At 38.2% G+C, this 21,034-nt stretch overlaps 1 protein-coding gene across 5 annotated transcripts in view; it reads left to right on the forward strand.

Moving 5' to 3' along the window:
- Scn8a (sodium voltage-gated channel alpha subunit 8) overlaps positions 1-21,034 on the forward strand; it is a 170,672-nt gene that overhangs the window by 70,036 nt on the left and 79,602 nt on the right. For 3 of the 5 annotated variants that reach the window (XM_063254785.1, XM_063254783.1, XM_063254786.1), the window contains exons 3-9: positions 3,365-3,482; positions 5,389-5,479; positions 6,133-6,261; positions 8,117-8,208; positions 17,196-17,417; positions 18,638-18,701; positions 20,084-20,225. In XM_063254785.1, the coding sequence (XP_063110855.1) occupies positions 3,365-3,482; positions 5,389-5,479; positions 6,133-6,261; positions 8,117-8,208; positions 17,196-17,417; positions 18,638-18,701; positions 20,084-20,225 (858 nt within the window). Of the gene's footprint in view, positions 1-3,364; positions 3,483-5,388; positions 5,480-6,132; positions 6,262-7,869; positions 7,962-8,116; positions 8,209-17,195; positions 17,418-18,637; positions 18,702-20,083; positions 20,226-21,034 lie in introns of all 5 variants that reach the window. The other 2 variants (XM_063254784.1, XM_063254787.1) reach the window with 1 other exon arrangement.

Here is a 21,034-nt window from a genome sequence, read left to right on the forward strand (position 1 = left end):
AACCAGTCAGCAGCCATTTATGGAGCACCTGCTGTATGCCGAACCTTGCAGTTGCTGATTCTGTGACAGAAAATAGCCTCTGTTGGCACCACTAGATCTGTATCTCACTCATGACTAAACTAAGGGATGAGAGAAATGGAAGGTGCAAAGTACATTACTTTTTTAGATCCTGTTGTTGGCCTCCTAAGGTGGGTAGACATTTTAATAAAGGCCTGGCCTGCTGGTTTTTAGGTTCTAGCACATGGGCCAGGGTTCTTTCATTGTTGCTTAGCTGCTTTATGTAGTATACCCCAGGGGCTCAAATTTCCCATTCACCAGAGAATCCATCCCCCACACCAGCTTCATTCTCCACCATATAGCCATGAAATTGCCTCTCAATCTAGCACAGTAGAAGCTGTAAAGAGGCTCTGAGCTCAGCATAATACCCTGCTCTTTGCCATGGTGACCTTTAGAGGTGGTGTCCCTCTCCTGAGCTTTTGTAAGATGTATAGAGGCTAACAATTCCTCCTTCAACGTAATTTACAGGAATATTATGAGGTTGAATGAGGAGGTTATTTCAAAGGCCTGGCATTTTCATAGAGAGAGTTGCTATAGAAACACAGAAGGGTAGAAGTATTTCAGAGAGAGGTTTTGGGTAGTCCTCTCTAATTGTTTCTTTAAGAAGCCAAGAAAGAGAACAGCCATAGTTCTGCCCTTGACCTGTTTCAGGCTAACTCCAGATCTACTATTTTTCTAGCTTTCAAGATTAGGCCTTCTCTGCAGAATACTACATCAGAACCAGTACACTTTAGTTCAGGGAGGTATTAGCATAGAGTATCAATACAGGGTGCTACAGTGGGGCATGTCCAGAACATATGTAGCTCCGTGGTGGCTGTGCTTTTCTACTGCAAGGAGACTGGTGTGACCCTGGAAGATTAGAAAAGGAAATAGCAGAAAGGGAAAGGAATGGTTTTTTTTTCTTTTTTTAAATAAAATCTGCTGACAGCCGTGTATTGGGAGCTCAAGGAGTGAACATTATATTGGAATTGTGGAGGAAAGGCCTTTAAAGAGCTTAAAACCGAGGTGTTGAATGTGGGGGTAAAAAAAAGTATAAGTTGTGGATTTTTCACAGATGACATTAATCAGGTGGTTAAGAAAACTTTAATTTATACCTCGTTCACTGAGTTTTTATTATTAAAGAATGTTGGATTCTATCTACTTTTTCAGTATCTGTTAGATAGTCATGTGATTTTTCTCCTTTATTTTATTAATATAATGTATTAACTTGATTTTCATATGATTCACCATCTTTCCATTTATGTGATAAATCCCAGCTGGTTGTAATACCTAATCCCTTTATATGCTTCTGGATTTGGTTGCTGACGTTTCCATCCAGGCTTTTTATGTTCATGTTCATAAAGGGCATTAGTGCAGTATTCTTTTTTTCTAGTGTGAATGTCTGCTTTTGTACAAAGATAAAACTGTTCTCAGAATGAGTTGGGAAATGTTCTCTTCTATTTTTTGGAAGAATGTGTGTTAATTCTTTAAAACATTTGGTAAAATTCATTAGTGAAACCATCTGGTTCTGGGATTTTCCTTCTAGGGGTTCATTTTTTTAATGCAAAGTACAGTAGAGTTTATAGTAAAATCTCAGGTGAGGAGAGACTTTAAGGCTGTTTATCTGTATGCTTAGACAGAAAACATTTGGAAGGATATACAAAAAAATTGGCAGCAAAGGTTACCATTAGGTAATAGGATAGAAGTTACTCATGATTTTTTTTTATTATAAGCACTTATCACTTTAAATTAAAACAATAAAAAGTACTTAAAATTACTTGAACTTGGCTATTTGCACTTTGTGTTTGCCTCTGGCCTGGTCTCCTTAGGGGCCCCCAGTGTAGTAGACCTTGCATCTTTCTCCAGCGTCACAGGCTGCTGCACCTTCTGACCTGTTTTCCAGCAAATTGGAATTTTTTGTCAACTCCCTGAAAACAGCCTGCAGTTACATACTATTACGCTTTTTTTGTACATGCTATCCTGATCCCTTTTTTGATCATCCGTCCCACTTTACCTGCCCAGTTTCTCTGGTCATTTCTTTTTTTTTTTTTTTTTTTTTTCTTTTTCCTTTTTATCCGTACCGGGGATCGAACTCACGACTGCCTGCTTGCAAGGCAGGCGCTTATGCAGCTGAGCTAAATCCCCAGTCTCCTCTGGTCATTTCTTTAAATCCCCTTCCAACTATGAATTACTTTACTTTGAATCCTTTCTAACTCACTCTTTATTCTCTACCCATGCTGCCTCATATATTATGGATATTTTAGTTTTGAACTGTGTACCTAACCTCCATAGTAACTCCATTTCATGTATATCTTCTATAAAAGTACAAATCTACTCAATTTTTCATCCCTGGAGCTTAACACAATGTTCGGCACAGAATAGATGCTCAAAAAGAATTGAACTAATGAGAGAAGATATTTGGGGTAGTTGAGTAACATGAATAAAGGCCAGTGTTATGCATTACTATAAGCAGTTCTGGGAACACAGACCAATTTGTATAGATGGGAAAATGCATGCTGGAAAGTACAGTTGAATGATTTTGGCAAAATTAAAGGCTCTTAAAAGTCAAATCAAGCAGACTTGGTAGGTAAATATTGATTGAATGAAGAGCTCTTCTCACTTCCTTCCAGTCTTTGCTCAGTTGTCTTCCCAATAGGATTACCCTGACCATTCTTTTTTTTTTTTTTTTGTCTTTTTCATTTTTATCGGTACCGGGGATCGAACTCACGACCGCCTGCTTGCAAGGCAGGTGCTTATGCCGCTGAGCTAAACCCCCAGCCCCAGCTAAACCCCCAGCCCCTACCCTGACCATTCTTTTAAAATGTTCACCTCTCCACTCATCCAATATTCTTTTCTTCTCTTCTTCCTTTTTCCATAACACATACCACCTTCTATGTATCACAGTCTATATAATTTATATATTATGTTTTATATTTATTGTTTGTTTTCCCTGTTGAAATATAAGTTTCCCAGGCCTGCACTGCCTTTTTCACTGATAAGCATCTGCAATACATCGCAGCACTTATTGAAGGATGAAATCCAAAAATAATGAACTTCAGTACCTTGTCCAGATCTGGAATAGATAACTTGGGTGTAATTTCAGTGTAAAACTGTTAAGATTGTGTCAGCTATTTCTAATACAATCTGGAGCAGGAAAGGGAAGGGAGATGAGGAAGTAGGAAATACGTTACCTTAAGAATTCTTCCTTAAAAAATAAGTTGGGAAGTAAAAATTATAAGTACTTTTGTGTTGACTTCTTACCTTAAAAAATGTTGTTTTACATGGTGATTTATGCTTTAATAATTTCTCTCTTTTTCTTTCTCCACAGACCTTTGTAGTATTAAACAGAGGGAAAACTCTCTTCAGATTTAGCGCCACGCCTGCCTTGTACATTTTAAGTCCTTTTAACCTGATAAGAAGAATAGCTATTAAAATTTTGATACATTCATATCCTTTTCTACAAATGAGGAGTGAATGCAGCAACTGTATGTTTGTGTATGTTTCAATATTGACAATTGAGTTGTGTGTTGTTTCTTATCAGTGGGTACAGTTGACCCTCCCATCAGTCAGAGTTTAAGAGGGGGGTCCTGCTGAATATCAGGCTGAACTTCAAGAAACTCTGTTCTTAGGGTGGTATTATTGGAGCCTGGAATTTTGTTGGTGTCATTATGAGGGACAAATTGAGATGGTAACCTTATTGACATCTTGACTTTTTAGTAATTCCCATATTAGACTGTTTATATTGTTAAGGTCCAAATTGGATTTTTTTTTTGAAAGCTACTTTTTGAGTTGCAGATTACTGAATGAATGCCTTAGAGATCTACCTTGAACTTTTTTTTTCTTGAGCAATGAATTTAGTATGTATCTATGATAGTTATCAGATGACATAGCCTCCTTGATACAAAGATTTAGATGCAGATTGCAGAATAGAAATGACTTTTTTCTGAACTTTTCCCCCTTAAGTTGAAAAATGATAATTTATTCATGTGGCCTTTTTATATCCTATTCATTATAGGAGAGCATATGACATGTGAAAAATTATGTGATTAGTTAGGCAACTTTGCATAGTGATTTTAAATTTACATGGTTGGTATTTATTTAGTACTACTTAATCCTTGCTTCAGAGAATATCTTATCCTCCAAAGGGAATGAGAAAGCCAGCAGTTGCAATTTTGTGATTCGGTTTGGTAAGCTTACCCACTGGAACTCTAGGAAGTTAGCAACCTGGTTTTGAAATCTGTGCTTTCTGAGCAAGTTAGTTCTGAAGTCTGAAGATTTGCAGGAAATAAATAACTTACAAGCTTTAATAATTTAATACTTTCTGTTGGATTAGAGATGTAATTTTTGTTTTCTTTCACGGGAAGGGTCCTTCTAGTTCCAAACAGTATGTTATGGTCCCTGGAGAAAAATCCAGTGGTAGCAAAGGAAAAAATCCAGTTGAAAGACATGTTTTCTGTTTTTAAAACTCCACAAGCAGAATGCAGGAATGCCATTAACAATAACAAGCGAGTTAACAAATGAGAAATGGCTCCTGTGCTTGTTTTTAAGTGACAGTTTGATAACTCATGTTGACCCTAAAACCATTTAATCCTTCTCAGTAGAAAAGGACCAGAAAGTGCTGAGAAAGACCATGGATGAAATTGAAATGGCAATAAAATGGTGTGCTATTCATAAACTTTCCTGAGCACTGTCAGAAAGATCAAATGCATTTGGCCCATCACTGATTCTCAGGAGTGTGTAGGTGATGATGTGCTTCAAAGTTGTACCTAACACACCATAGCTGGCTCCCCGCACTGAATGTATTCCGTACATATCACCTTGTATCTTGTTCCCAAAGACAATTTAGCCCTCCAAAAGGACTAGGGGAAAAAGCAAACCATTAATTACAGTACATGTAGATTTTCAAATAACTGGTTATATGGAATAATTGAACAATAAGTGGATGCTGGAGAATATGGATTTTTCTCATCTGATAAGTTTAGTGTCTGGTCAACTATAATTAATTTCTAGGTACTAATAAGTATTTTGAAGCTTATTCCATAGGTGAAGTAAAAAGTGAGAAGAACCCTAAATGTCCTGTGCAAAAGTTGTAGAACACTGGTAGCCTTTTTGAAAGGAGAATAGCTATCTCACCCCACCCAACCCCAGTTCTGCTCTGGTGGGTGTTTATAGTGTCTTTCTTTGTTGGTGAATAGCTTTTACTGCCACTTTCCCTTTTCTTCCTCTTCTGTGCTTTGTCTCTTTTCAGGCTGTTGATTTAGATCTCATGATATTCAATGTGAAATGTATTTGTACGTTGAGACAGAAAAAATAAAAGCCAGATTTCATATATTCCCCCTTGACTCTTCTCCACAGTATTTAGCATGATTATTATGTGCACTATTTTGACCAACTGTGTATTCATGACTTTTAGTAACCCTCCCGAGTGGTCGAAGAATGTGGAGTAAGTAGCCCTTTATTTATCTATTGTTTGTTTGTTTATTTATCTATTGTTTGTTTTAAGGCTTTTTAGTAATTGAATCTTGTACCTTCCTATAATTTATCCATCAAGGAAAAAAGTAGTTATTGCCACTCTCACTAAAAGGACTGAAGAGATACAGGTGGAATTTAGGAGCTATCTCTAGAAGTCAAGTCTAGAAAGAGCAGTTATATTCTGAAAAGTGCTAGCCTTCAATTCTGCCCTTTTGTCGTGCTGATTCCTTTGTCTGTGGCCCATCCCCATTCTGTGTCCTCAGTTCTGGATGGTACTGTCTTCTCCAACTTCTTTCCTTTTTTGTTTCTCCACTCCAAAGTTATGAAGGGCTCTGAGGGCTTCTTACCTCTTCCAAGAAGAGTATGAATTATAGTAGATAGCAGTATACTGTTATTTCCTGGAATACAGTTCACGTGCTAGCACAACATTCCACAGTTCTGATGTGGGGATTTCAGTCAGTTTTATTCAAAGGCTTCCTTGCCACCAGCTTACTCCTCCAGCATTGGCTGTGTGCTTTCTGTTTTGTCTGTATTAGTTGAAGCCAGGTCTCAGGCAAGTATTATCTTAAATGTTTTGTTTCTATGTATTCTGAAATTGCCTCAAGCTACCCATTTCTTTGACAGGTACACATTCACAGGGATTTATACATTCGAATCAGTAGTGAAAATCCTTGCAAGAGGTTTCTGCATAGATGGCTTTACCTTTTTACGGGATCCATGGAACTGGTTAGATTTCAGTGTCATCATGATGGCGTAAGTTCTCCACTTACTTTCTTGGTGTTTTGGGTGAGATATTGTGTGTGTGTGTGTATGTGTGTGTGTGTGTTACTCTGAGTGTTTCGACACAACGTTGTGTTAGTTTGTGGACTCAGGTTTAGGGCTTAATGGATAACTGTTTCAGCCCTGGTTATGCTATGTTCTTGCTCATGAAGACTTCTTGTTTTTCAGGTAGTGACAGTGACAGTGTTTATATGGTGGAAGATTAGCAGAGGGAAAACAGGGAGTGATTTCCAATGGATGGTCACTCATATTGTATTCTTATGACATTGACCTAGATTTGTTTCTCTGTAGGTTTAAAATTTTTTTACCTTCAGCTGAAATATATTATCTGGGGTGTTACAGATTTATTTATTTTTTTTTTTTTAATTTTTATTTAAGGAGAAAAGAAAAGAAAGAAAAAAAAAACAGTGAAGGGGTACAAGTTATACAGATTTACAGAATAAAAAAATGCGCAGTAGGACAGATTTAAGAGCATATTTTAGAGTCAAAACGTGAACAAGGCATCCAACCTGGCCCTTCTTAAAAGAGTTACTAGCCTGAAATTTCTGTTAGTAGAGACCATGTAACTCCACACAGCTTTGTTACCTGCTTCTAGTATATTAATTGGTTTAGCGGTGAAAAAATGTCTCTTTGGGAAACTTAGCTGATGAAAGAAGAATTTTAGCTAGCATTAGTATTTTTATTTCAGGTTAGGAAAGTGTTTTTGCAACTTGGAGGTGTAAGTGGTGCTGTGTAGGTGACGTGTGTGTATGTGCACACATGTGCACAGGGGAATGTGAGAGTGTTTGCAAATGTGTGGATCTGAGCATCAGGTCAAAAAATGTATTCCCACAGTAAAATGTGAGCTAACACTATGCATTAAATATTTAAAAGTGGAACTTTAACTATGTGATACATAAAATAATTTCTAGTTCTTTTTCTTTGCATCACGAAATACACTTTGGTGTCCTTTGAAAATCTAAATGTCCTTGCTAGACACAGAGCTGGTGATATAATGGGCACTTAATACATATTTGCTCTGATCTCATGATCTGGATTTTCCTGAGCCCTGGTTTTCTCTATTACAGGATAAAACTTTAAGACTACAAACATATGCGTGCATCTTTTGAATTAGATTTATATGCATTCATTTAAGGCATTTTTGCCATTGGCAACTAGAGAAATAATTTAATGTAGGTTTGTTTTCATAGATCTTCTGCCGTAGAAACTTCCCTCCCTTTCTTAAATGGTTCAGAAAACTTGGAGACATACGCCTTTGATACCTTTTGGCCTTTTTTTAAATTAAAAAAATGGATATGGGCTAATAATAAAATCACTTTGATTGGGCTTAGCCCATCACTATACTGACTAAGAGGGTAAACTCCAGAACCTCCTGGTTGTACCATTTCTTTTTAATACACTACTGAATTCTCCTTGCCCAATTCTTTTAAAAGATGTTTCTTAAATGTTTATATTTTGAAATTTTTCTTTTTCAGGGAAAAAAATGAAATTGTAGCTTGTAAATAAGACCCTTTCTTCCCCCCATCCTCAAAACCTCGCCCAGTGGTACCATTACAAGTTAACTTTGGTTTGATTCTGCAGGTATATAACAGAGTTTGTAAACCTAGGCAATGTTTCAGCTCTACGCACTTTCAGGGTACTGAGGGCTTTGAAAACTATTTCGGTAATCCCAGGTAAGATGGCCCGGGGTTGGTGTTAGGTGTTGGGTTAGGGCCCTGATGTGACGTATTGTACTTTTTGTTTTGTTGTGGTTTTGTTTTTTCCTTTGGTGTTTGTGTTTGTGTCTGTGTTTGTCATTTGTGTCTGTGTGTGACCTCCCTTACTACAGATATGTGACAGAGTTTGTGGACCTGGGCAATGTCTCAGCGCTGAGAACATTCAGGGTTCTCCGAGCTTTGAAAACTATCTCTGTAATTCCAGGTGAGAAAATGTGTGCACAAGACAAACTGCCGCATCTCCTCTTTCCCTCCATTCATTGTGTCCACCACATTCTAAACTGGTGCCAGCACAGTTGATATGGCCTTGCATTCTGCATGCTTTTCTTTAGAGACATTCTCTGGAATGGCCCTTTGGTCCTGAGGCAGTTCTCTCTGACTGTGCTTGCCAGGCATGCAGCCCTCATTCCATTCATGCTTTTGAAAAGGCATGTGCTTAAGAATCCCTTGATGTTACAGTATTTGAAAAAATCATTACAGAGCTAGCTGTCTCTTTGTGTATATAAATCATTTGAATCCTGGCATCATGGAATTACAGTAAACTTCCCATCATTCCATTGCTTGTGGTTTCTAGGTGTCCTGTAGCATGGTTTATTAATGGAATGTTATTCAAAGAGTTTTATGTTATTGTACTAATGGAATTATTTAATAACAGATGAGACCCATTCAGTTAATTAGTCCAGAATTATAAACAAATATAAGACCCTTGGGGTTAGTGAATGGAACTTTAATAATCACTATTACGCTTTGCTGCTGTTTGCTTTACTGCAATGAGAACCAGTATACATCTACTACTTGTATATTCAGGGATCATTCTCAAACATAAATCCCAAAGAAAGTATGTACAGGTGCCGTTTTAAAAAATCAAAGGTAAGATAAGATACAACTAAGTAAAGATATGGGCAAACAAAAAGTACAGAAATTTAAGGGAAAGGGTAATCTGGTGGGTTGAGAGGTAGATGACTGACATCTCTTTAAAATGTTTGCCTTTTGCTTTTTGGTCTTATTTGAGTTAGCTCAGTGGCTCTTAAGCTTTTGAAGATTTGGATCCCTTTAAAACTCAGATGAAAGTTCACAGACCTCCCTTAAACCCAGCCATGGATCTCAGGTTAAGATCCTTTAATTTAAACCATTGCAACTGGATAATATTTTTCTTTCTGAAGAACAGTCTTGAAATCTGGAAAGACATTTGGTCAGTCTTTAAGCCTAAGATATACTGGCAGTAAGTTGGCAGAAGTCAAGACTATGTTTATGGTCTTTCAGCTTTAGTTGTGTTCAGGGCTTTTAAGGGAATCTCCTTAGAGGCCAGTCTTTCCACAGCAATTCTGTACAGGTAGGGACATAGAGAACAGAGGCATCCTATTCTGATCCTGTGACTCACTCCTTGTGGGCTGACTCAGAAATATTTATCTTTTCCCCTTTTCAACATTATCTAAATATCAGATAGTGAGGGACAAAGCACAGAGGTAGTGTCCTAGAGAGGGCAGACTTGGAATGTGGTTTACAAGGCACTTAAGGACAGTAAACCCTTAGGTAGACTTTGTCTAATTTTCTGAGGCAGCTGGAGTGCCAAAACTTTACTTCCATTTTTCCTTTGGTTTCATTCCTACCCTAGACCCTTTTAAATATGATCCCGTGTTTTCTGCTCACTTCCCCCAGAGTACTCTGCAAGGCATCTGTCTCTTTATGTTCTTGTGATCTCAAAACTTCTCTTCCAGAATTAAATTGGAAAGCTGCATTCTGTTCACTAACTGGGGCAGCAGATGCTATCTGTAGTCTAGCTCATCGTTTCTGTCTTTGTCTCTGCTGTATGATTACCTTTTGACCAGAGCATTTCTTCAAGATAACTTGATTGATGTTGCATTATTTAATACTGTGGCAATATACATATATATAAAGCTGTACATAGTCCATAAGATGATGCCTGGCTCATAGCAGTGCTCCATAAATGACTGTAGTAGTAGCAGTTATCATAACAAAGAAGAAACCTAGGCCCAAAGAAAGGATTTATATCAAGATTTAGATATCAGCTTCACAGTTTGAAATAGATCCCCAGATCCCTATTTCTAGAAGCACTGCCAGTTGAGCTGGCATTGGGAAGCTAACTGGCTTGGAAAATAACTTTGAGGATACTAAAGCCAATAATATATCACTGTCAGTAGAAAGCATATATATATATATTTTAAATTAAGAATGTCTTTGAATTCTAATTCTTTTGCTCTCTATTCTACCTTTTAGACTTAATAAGAGAAATCCAGTAGCTGATGTCTACCTTATGGAGAGACTTCTCTCAGCCCATGGAAAATTCTGAATTTGACTGTTACACTTTCCTGCAGATTATTGTTGTCCTGTCTGTAGTTGCCCAGGTCTCTGCCTAATTTGGGGCCACCAGTATGAGCCAGTGGATCTGGGCCTGTTTCTTGAAAATCTCAGTCATTCTGATGCTAGAGTTGGGATATAGTGTCCCTTAATAAAAAACAAAACCATAGCTGGTATATACCCCTAATCCCTGCACTCTGGAGGCTGAAGCAGGAGAATTACTGCAAAAGTTCGAGACCAGCGTGGGCTACAAAGTGAGCTCAGGGTCAGCTTAAACTGCATAGTGAGACCCTGTCTCAGAAAGATAATAAATAAATAGCCATATTACTTTATATACCAAGTTTTCTTGTGGATCACTTCCATGGAATAGTTTGCTTTCTTTGCCTTCTCCCATTCCGTTTGATAACGGAAAGCTGCCAAAGCCAGAACAAAACAGAGTGACCATGGAGCTGACATGAAGCCTGTAGTGTCCCACAAAACTCTCCAACTCTCAGTTCCTTTTGTGATAATTTATTCTTTTCTAGAATGTTCACTGTATTTCACCTGGGCTGATGCTGTTCTTCCTTAGTATCTGATAGATGCTGTGAATGTGTCTGAGCTGCCAAGATTCCAGAACATTGGAGAGCAAAGAACATCAGTTAACTCCAGCCTTTTGTATTAGAAGTGCTTCTCTTTAGCTTCTGAAGCTCAGAAAAGATCAAACTCACATTCTGACCCATTTTTATTTGCTAGCTATAGAACTGGATACTACCACTTGTGGTTTCCCTTTTGTTTCAGTCAACTTAGAGTGTGCTTATTGCTCTGTGCTAAGAAATCATTGATAGAGACCATTTCTAAATTGGCGTGGCGTAGAATTTGCCAGATAAAACTTGACATTGAAACATTCTACCTAAAAACTAGTGTCTTAAAACTTTGTTTTTGCCAAGTATGGTGGCTCATGCCTATAATCCCAGCACTCGGGAGGCTGAGGCAGGAGGATGTTTGCAAATTCAAGACCAGCCTGGGCTACAAAGTGAGCTCAAGGCCATCCTGAACTGCATAGTGAGACCTTGTCTCAAAAAGAAGAAAAAAACAAAACAAAACTTTGTTTTCGGCTTGGGGATTTAGCTTAGTGGCATAAGCGCCTGCCTGGACAAGCGCGAGGTTGTGAGTTCCATCCCTGGTACTGCCAAAAAAACCAAAAACAAACAAGCTTTGTTTTCGCTGTGTATTTATCTGAGACCTGGATAGAAAAAAATGCACTTCTAACTGACTGTCAAAAATTTCATCTTCTGCTTCCTTGATCATATGCCATAGGAATAAAACACCTAAAGGTAGGGTGAGAATGTAAAAGGTGGTTTCTCAAACTTCTCTTGGAGAAGGGCACTTAATAACGTAACATGAAGCAGTTGGGAGATGAGACTTGTCAGTTCCTTTTCTTTCCATCATTTAAAGGGCACCCCATCATTTAAAGCACTGCTTGCCCATGTTCACCAGCACTAATTTAATACCAGCATGCTGTCTTTAGAGTTATAATGTCTTGATTAGTTTTCTCATGGATATCTTATTTCTCTGCTTTCATTTCTGTTATTTTTACTCCTAGCCAGTAAGATCAGGTATGAGGCAGGGAAAATCGTGGGCTCTTCTTTTTTATATCCCTATATTATGTTCACAAAAAAAAAAAAAGCATTTTCTTAATCCCTGGCACCAAAAACAAACAAACAAAAAAAAAAACCCCAAACATTTTCTTTAAATGTATGCATTGCAAATGTGGCAATTTCTACTGCATAATGAAGGGGATAGAAAAAGTGTTTTGAGAATGTATTCAAACTCTTTGCTTTGTACTTCTGCATTGCTCTAGACCAACTAAAATTTAACAGCGGTCCTAATTAGAAATGAACTAAAGATTCACAGGATCCCAACAACCCGCTCTTGAGGACCAGGAGTTTTGGTCACATTTTGTAATGTGAATCTGGTTTCCAATAAATAAGTGTACAATTCCCAGGTCTCTCCCAGGTTATTCCTTATCTGAAGAACCTTCAGGAACCATCTTTGTGAGGAATGCATTTGCAGGAAGAAAATTGACATGGCTCTTATTCCCTCAGCTTTGTCTGGGCCCCAGCCAGAATCTGAAAATGGGGCCGTGTTCTTTTTCCTGGGTTGAGAACTGCTTGTGACTGCTACTGAGGCCTGTACCAGTATTAATTTTGTGGGCGAATTAGCTCACATTGCTTCAGACCACTTAAATTTCTCAAACTGAGATACAAACAGAAAGGTAAATTAACATTTGTCTGACCATCACAGTGGTAGAAGACCTTGATCTCAATATAGCTGATTTCTTTGGACATAGCCCATAAGCTGGCTTTATTCATTTGTTCAAGGGATTCTGGGCACTGTGAAAGGTGCCATGAATTAGAGGTGCCTTTGGACATAGAGCAGAGTAGAATACTATAGCAGCAGCTTCATCTGCTTCTCAAAATTCCTGAAATACCTGACTTCCTGTCTGATGGCTGACTTATCTGTCGATTGAGTCCAGCTATCTTTTTGAGGTCCATAGTAAATGTATTATTAACATTTTCCCAGCTACATACCAATGCTATTTAATGTTAGCTTCTTCGAAGAGTTCTCGCTGTCCAATTTGCCCCCACGTGGCTTCTGTCGCACGCTCTGTTGTGTAGGAGTCGTTTGAAGGAGCATTCTGCTTTGTTTTGGATAATCGGTTTTCAGTCAGTATCTTGCTTGTTCTGGCATGTGGTGTTGTGAACCAATCGAAGCAGCAAGACAGCTTCTCATCACAGCCAGAACAGTGGCATTCTCCATTCTTGCTTGCATCAGGTCAGGAATTCATCAGCAACTTCTTGCCTTTACTGATCTGTGTTGGTGGAGGCAGAAACATTTTTGCTGGGATCTGTTTACTATGTTTATTAGCCACTGTTGGTGTGACTGTAGATTTGAATTTAGGAAAGACATCGATTGCATCATCTTGATGTCTCTGCAAATATGGTCATTCTCAATTATCAGTCCTAACAGAAGGAAGAAGAGCTTTGGTTTGGACCACTGTATAAATCAGTAACTGTTTATATTTAATTTTGCTGTGCAATTAATGCCCTCCTTCATCTACAGACATTATACCACGTCATCTTCTTTTTTTCTGTGCCTTCTAATTTTCTCTTGGATCTGGATGAGAATCTTGGAGAATAAATTTTTTTAGATGACTGTAGTTAATTTTATTTTGTGATTATTCTTGCTTAAATAAGATTTGCTTCTCTGGGTCCCTGTGATATTTAGTTACAAGCAACTAAATATCATTTCTAACTAAGTTCCTGCTGCAGACTTTGTGAAAGCTGAATAAACTCTTACCCACAAGATGTTCTAAGCCTCAGACTTCAACACACCTGAAGAATTCTTTTGTAGTTTTTGAACTCATTTATCCAGATTTTTTCAGCATTGGCATCCAGCTTATAGAGGAGAAATGTTCAACCAGGAAGTAATGAGTGCCATGCCATGCATGGTTGATATGTTAGTTGAGCATCTGTGCAAGCAAATGAAAGAACAAAAGTATTCATGGAACCCAAGGGCTGGAACATCTTCTCCAGGCCAGTAGAAACCTGAATGCTGAATCAGAAAGCCCCAGGTACCAGGAAGTACTTTGTGTGTATCTCTTTTCTCTACGTGGGTTTATTTTTTCTTTCCCTCTCTGTGTACTGAATTTCTTTACTTTTCAGACATATCTTAATATGATGAAGGAGTATGACTGCTACAGTTGGGTACCACCATGCTCCCCACATGGAAAGACTACTTAGCTGTTTCTTGTTCTGTTTCACATTCCTATCGGAAAGGATTTGGATGTCCATCCTGACACCTGTAACTACTAAGAGGTTGCCTCATGCAACAAGGCTGCTGAGAGCTTCCCCTTAAGGAATGCTGTCGTTGGAGCTCATGGCCTAGAGTTTCTTGCTCTGTGGGCTTGGAACTGTCCAGAGTTCCCACCCAGGAAAATCAAATCAGATCCATGCTAAAATTACATGCTTTTTAAATTACTTGTTTGTGACAAATTCATCTGTTTATTATTTTGTAGTTTTATATTCCAGTTAAAATAATGATAGAAGCCTTAAATGATAGATGATTGTCTGAATCCTTCAGTAGAGCTTATTGTATACTTTTTATGAAGGGTTTCAGGAAAAGAAGCTTTACAACCCTTCTTTAGTGACCCACCCCAGTATTTCTTTTGAAATCATTCTGACTTTGAAAACTGTAGACCTGTATGATGTTAAAAGTCTAAAATCAGATTAATGACCCCATGAAGACCCTGACTCAGGCAAAATATAACAAAGACTTTTCTGTGTCTCAGCAACAGTATAGAAATACATCCCATAAGCCTCAGACACTGTACTTCTTGGAGGCTTCTTTCCAGTGTATACCACCAACACCTTCTTACCTAGCCATGCCACTATGCAATGATTTCTCAAGCACTTAAGTATAAAAGACAGTTTGAAATCCCAGGTACTTTAGTCAAATGAGTAAATATCTCTACCCTATTCTTAAAGACTTGTGGAGAGTATTCTTCAGCTTCTCTTTCAATATCCACTTCATGAAGTGTTGTTTATCCACATTCTGTAAATGAGAAAACAAGATTCTGAGAGGTGACCTTGAATTGGTTCTAAGACCCTGTGGATCATAACTGAGGCAGGATCAGAAATCTTTCTGATTACCTGATTGGTGCACAGTTCTGGGAGGAGAAAAGGAATCAAATTTAAAATGCCTCATTTCCTGGCACCCAGGCAAACTCTTTCTAATCCCTGTGGTAGCCACAGTTCCTGGGGAAGGACACTGCAGGAAAGCACAGGATTCCTTTTGCTTCCACAGTGTTACAGTCTCCTTCTTAGCATTTTTGTTTTAATTCCCCTTAGATCTCTTGTGGACTACCTTTAAGAAAAGAGAAATTTCTCATTATTCTTATTACATCTATTGCTTCTGTTGGATTCAGAAAAGTTTGTTGAACTTAACTTTGAGAATTCTAGATAGTTACTTGCAAAATACAGGGAAAGATCAGCGAGGTCTATACCACCCATTAGGTCAATGTTTATATGAAGTTAGCCACAAACAGTGTCATTATCCCAACCAAGTTTCTTTGAGCAGTATAGTTTATACATAATAATGATAGTTACCAAGTCCTGAGTGCAAATTTATATGCCAGACATTGTACTAGATTTTTTTAATATTCATTGTCTTGTTTAAACCTCACAACTCTGTAAGATTGGTATTGTAAGTCTTTTTATGTAAATGAGTAAACTGAGGTTCAAACAATACTGGTTAATATTTGAATCATTTGTTATGTACCATATATGTGTGATAACCACTCACCAGTCCAATTATTTAAATACACAGTGGCCAAAAATTACATATTTTTTTACTAGTTTTTATAAGATAACAGGAAATATGAAAATTTTATCAAATGTATGCAATACAAGAATCAACTAGTTGAAATGACACCTAGTGATGCTTGGAATAGTCAATACATAAACAAATTTGCTGCCCAAATAATGCTCAGGGTAAACTGTGAAGTAGTTAAGTGTGTTATACAACATTTAATGCTCACAGCACTCCTATTCAACTATAACTGTCTCCATTTTATTTTTTAATCGGTGCTGGGGATTGAACCCTAGGGCCTTGTGCATGCTACAAGGCAATACTTTTATCACTGAGCTGCAATTACTTCCATTTCAAAGATAAAAAAAACAGAATCCAAGAAATTAGGTATATTACTCAAGTCACAGAAGTTAAGATTAATGGTATCTATCTGGCACCACACATCAAAGCCAAGATTGGGATTCCCATAAATGTCAGTCTGATCATCTTGCCTTCAAAAAAGGATCAGAGGTGAGACCCTTCTTGAAGCCTGTATATCTGCCTCCCCCACCCCACCCTATAGCCAGCAGAAGTGTCAGTGTTTCATGGGCCATGTGCTATAATAGTCTAGTGTTTAAGCCAAGGAAATTCATACATAGACTCAGACAGTGTGAACATACAACCGTGCTCTTCTGTATAATCCCGTCACTGATCTTTTCCTGTATAATTATAAAATGTGCCTTCTTCAGAGTCAAATTTGAATCTGAAGTCAAAATGGGTGTTTTTCTGTTAATCCAGAACAAAAAAAAAAGCCATTGTGCAAACAATACAGATATTTTTAAATAGAAAAGCAAATTCTTAAGTAGTGGACTGATAATAATTAACCTCTTTAGCATTTCCAGAGCTCTTCGAAAATTATTATACTTTCTCACTTTTTACTGGCTTTTAAACTTTCTGTTGGTTTCCTTTACAATCAGGAAACCTCCTTAATCCTTCATTTTTCTAGTTGTTTTTTAAACAGCTATTTACTGTGGACCAAGCATTATAGATATAGAATAAGACAGATATGAAAACTTAATTATAACTGTGATTAGTGCTGTGGAAGAAAGTATAAAGTGCTACTACAGCAGTAACACCAGTAGGGAAGGAAGAACTGGAGAAGCCGGGAAGCGACTAGAGGAAGTGATCATTATGCTGAGACTCAGTCGGTAAAAGTTAGCCAGTGGGGGAAGCATCTGAACAGAGGCAACAGCCTGTGTGAAGCCCTGAGGAGTGATAGTCTGGGTCACTGGGAAGACAGGAAAGCACATCCAGGAGGAAAGGAGCCACATGTTGGTAGAAGAAGCTTTCTTTTGCTTTTTGAGAATTACGGCAAACATAGATACCTGTGAAAATTGATCATTTTGCTGACCCATTAGTCTCACCATGACCATATTTTGGGGGTTGTACTGTGGGGAGGAGTTGGAAACTGAGGCCAAGAGGGAGGGTGGGGAAGGTGAAGGGAGGCTTTTAAGTGACTGTGGTTCCGGGGGTCTGTCTCCTCAGGCCTGAAGACAATTGTGGGCGCCCTCATTCAGTCTGTGAAGAAGCTGTCAGATGTGATGATCCTGACAGTATTCTGCCTGAGTGTTTTCGCCCTGATTGGACTGCAGCTGTTCATGGGGAACCTTCGAAACAAGTGTGTTGTGTGGCCCATAAACTTCAACGAGAGCTATCTTGAAAATGGCACCAAAGGCTTTGACTGGGAAGAGTATATCAACAATAAAAGTAGGTGGCTCCTCCCTGTGAGAGGAAAAGCCTATTGCTAATTTATATGGTCAGAAGCTACCGCCGGGTTTAAAAAGTAGTTGGGCACAGGAAGAAATGGCAGTGCTACCAGAAGTAGCCGCATAAAGTTGCTCTCCCTCCTGCTTCTCTCAAGGTGGGATTGTGGTCAGAAGCTCTCAAACATCAGCCTTCTCTCCATGTCTCTTCGTTCTACTCCTTTGAAGCCAAATGAAACTCTGTAGCGTCTTCACATATGCCCTTAAAATCTTTGCTTTAAAGTCAGGCTTAGAGTTTTTATAAAAAGTGTTTTTTTCCTTACTGGATAACTAGGGATATTTAAACACCTAATCCAGAATGTGCCCATGGAACCTAGCTTTTTTTTATCCTAGAAGATCTTAGTAATTTATCTAGTTTATGGAGTCAAGCAGTCTGTAAGGCACCATTTGATTCTGTTACAATTAAGGAAGTTTAATAATTTCACTGAAGGAGCTGAAGCACTTTGGCCTTGGCATTAAGGAAAATTTGGTGTAGTGGTATTTCTGTAAACTAATGAAAAAATTAGGAGTAGCATGATTAGGCATTCCTGAGAAATAAAGTCGGTTAAGTAACCATAAGAAAATGCTGCAAAGGAGATTTCAGAGATTAAAATCCTTCTAATTTAAAATAAGACAAGGTAACTTGTGACCACTAAGGAGTTCTGGAACATCCTGGTAAAAATAAGTTTTAACAATAAAGCACTAGGGGCTGGGGATTTAGCTCAGCAGCATAAGCACCTGCCTTGTAAGCAGGTGGTCGTGAGTTCGATCCCTGGTACCGGTAAAAATGAAAAAGACAAAAAAAAAAAAAAAATAAAGCACTAAAATTGTCTAAAGAAATATATAATTGATAGAGAACTCAGAAACTTACTATAGGTACTCACTTTTAAACTTACTTTTTTTATTCAAGTATCAGAACCTGATATAAAGATTTGGTGGAACTCAGGTGCCTGTGAAAGAAACCATTGCATCAGGGGCTTTGTGATTAGCAGTTTTAATTTGTAAGTACATATAGGAAAATCCTTAGTGGAAAGGAATTCTCATCTGCTTTCTCTGCTGTTGGGAAAGATCTATAGGAGCTAAAATCAATAACTGTTCTGTAGTGCTATTAGGAAGAGTGTAACCTTATTCTCTCATTCACTTAAATACTGCCTATTCATTTCCTGCCTCTTCAAACTTTTCTAGCAAATTTTTACACAGTTCCTGGCATGCTGGAACCTTTACTTTGTGGGAACAGTTCTGATGCCGGGTAAGTAGCTCACCTAATTTTATTCTCCTTTCTTAAAATAATGTGCCTATTATTAGTTAGATCAAACTGGACAGCATTTTCACTTTTCTTTGTGCTCACATAACAGATCCTACAATTGTCCCTGACCTATAGGTTGATTCATATTTTCTTCCTGTTCATATTTGTCTGACTAACATTAACATTTCACCAAGAGGTGCATGCGGTTGTAATCTAAAGTGAAAATCAAAGATATGAAAGAATAGAGAAAATCAGTAACATCAATTAGCTTACCCAGCTTTTGTAGATGCCCCTCATGCTGTCTTAACATAGTTGATAGTATGATTGAATGGGGACACGGTCTTGGTGATAGCTTAGCGTCGAAGCATGACTCAAAATGCACTATATCTCACAGACCTTTGCTCAAACAAATAGCAACATAATGTTTGAGTCCTAATTCTGCTACTTCCAGCTCTAAGATCCTTGCCAAGCCATTTCACTTACCTGAGCCCCAGTTTCTTCATCCATAAAATAGAGTTTTTAATAAGCCATACTCTCTCTTCCTCATAGGTTTACTATAAGGAGCCAGGGAGGTAATAGTCATGAAAGTGCTTTGTAAACCGAGACTATACAAGTGTAGGGTGGTAGTGTCCTTAATCAGAGTATTTCGTCCCCTAGGAAATGCTGTTTTAATATGACCATGACAATTAGAAGTCCATTTTATTTCTGTATTATAGTAGGTAGTACAGATTACATTGAAATATCAGTTGAGTCTAAAAACAGAAGAAGTGATACAACTGAGGTCACTGAAATCCCCATTATGCTTTGGTTATCACAGCAGGTGTTAGAACAGTGAGGACTACAGAACATCTTAACAGCTGTCATTTGGGATAGTAGCTAAGTAGAATTGTATTCAGTTGCACATTATTGGGAGTCTAGGAAAAAATCATCTGGCATGTCTCTTAAAAATGCAGAGTCCATGAGGGGCTGGGGATTTAGCTCAGCAGCATAAGCACCTGCCTTGCAAGCAGGCAACATAAGCACCTGCCTTGCAAGTAGGCAGTCATGAGTTCAATCCCCAGTACCAATTAAAAAAAAAAAATGCAGAGTCCATGGCTCCCATATCTAAAGCTTTCAATGCTTAGGTTCTGGATAGGGCACAGAACTGTATTTTGAAGGGATTGGCCATGTGATCCTGATTCTAGGCTCTCCAAAGAAGTTAGCAAGTTACTATTTTTTCTCTTTTTATTTAATTTTTTGCATCTTGTTGGCTTGCCTCTATAAATGGTCACTTCCTATTTCCAAGGTCGTGGAGTAGATAAAATTATGTGATTTATTATCTCCAGGGTTGTGACTGGGTAAAATTATGTTGGAAGTTTGTGAACTTTTTCTGTTCTTTTCTTCAGGCAATGCCCAGAGGGATACCAGTGTATGAAAGCAGGAAGGAACCCCAATTACGGTTACACAAGCTTTGACACTTTTAGCTGGGCCTTCTTGGCTTTGTTTCGCCTTATGACTCAGGACTATTGGGAAAACTTGTATCAGTTGGTAAGTAATACCTCTTTGTAGTCAATAACAGAGTCTTCATGAGGATATGTGGTGTTGAGGACCTGCTATGTGAGAGACTCTTAGTGAAAACATCAAACAGGATCTGAAGCCAAGGGTGGTGGTACACGCCTATAATCCTAGCACTTGGGAGCCTGAGGCAGGAGAATCACTGCAAGTTTGAGACCAGCCTGGGCTCCATACTGAGTTCAAGGCCAGCCTAACCTATACAGTGAGACCCAGTCTCAAGTAGATAAATAAATAAACAGGATCTGAGAATATTATTTCCCACAATTGGTAGGTTTACAATATTAAGTGAATTTTCCAACTCTTGTCCCTGTTTCTTTGATTGATTGATTCATTCATTCATTCATTCGTTCGTTCGTTCATACATTTGGCAATAATGGAAATTGGGCCTTTGCACCAGGCTACATCCCTAGACTGCTCAGAATTACAGGTATACGCAGCCATATCCGTTTCTTAAATGTTTAGTTGTGTATAGCCATGGAAGCTTCCAGCATTGACAGCCTTTGCCTGGCTGAGAATCTGCTATATTTACCTACTTTTTAATGTTTCCCCATTTGTAGCATATCTCCTTTTGGAATTTTTAGATTTAGGGCATCTGTTTAAGAAATATTAAATATTTATTTGTGCAAAATACTATGGCAAACATAAGGGTGGAATTTTTATCCACAAGGATTTGGAGAATCTGAAGGTAAATCCTATCATTTTTGAAAACGGAAGTGATAAAGCTGAGATTGAAATCCCCATTATGTCTTTGGTTATCACAGCAGGTGAGGACCAAGGAACAT

The sequence above is a fragment of the Cavia porcellus genome, unplaced genomic scaffold, assembly GCF_034190915.1.
Source record: "Cavia porcellus strain 051 isolate PalLab524CR breed Dunkin Hartley unplaced genomic scaffold, mCavPor4.1 scaffold_8, whole genome shotgun sequence".
Classification (NCBI taxonomy): Eukaryota; Metazoa; Chordata; class Mammalia; order Rodentia; family Caviidae; genus Cavia; species Cavia porcellus.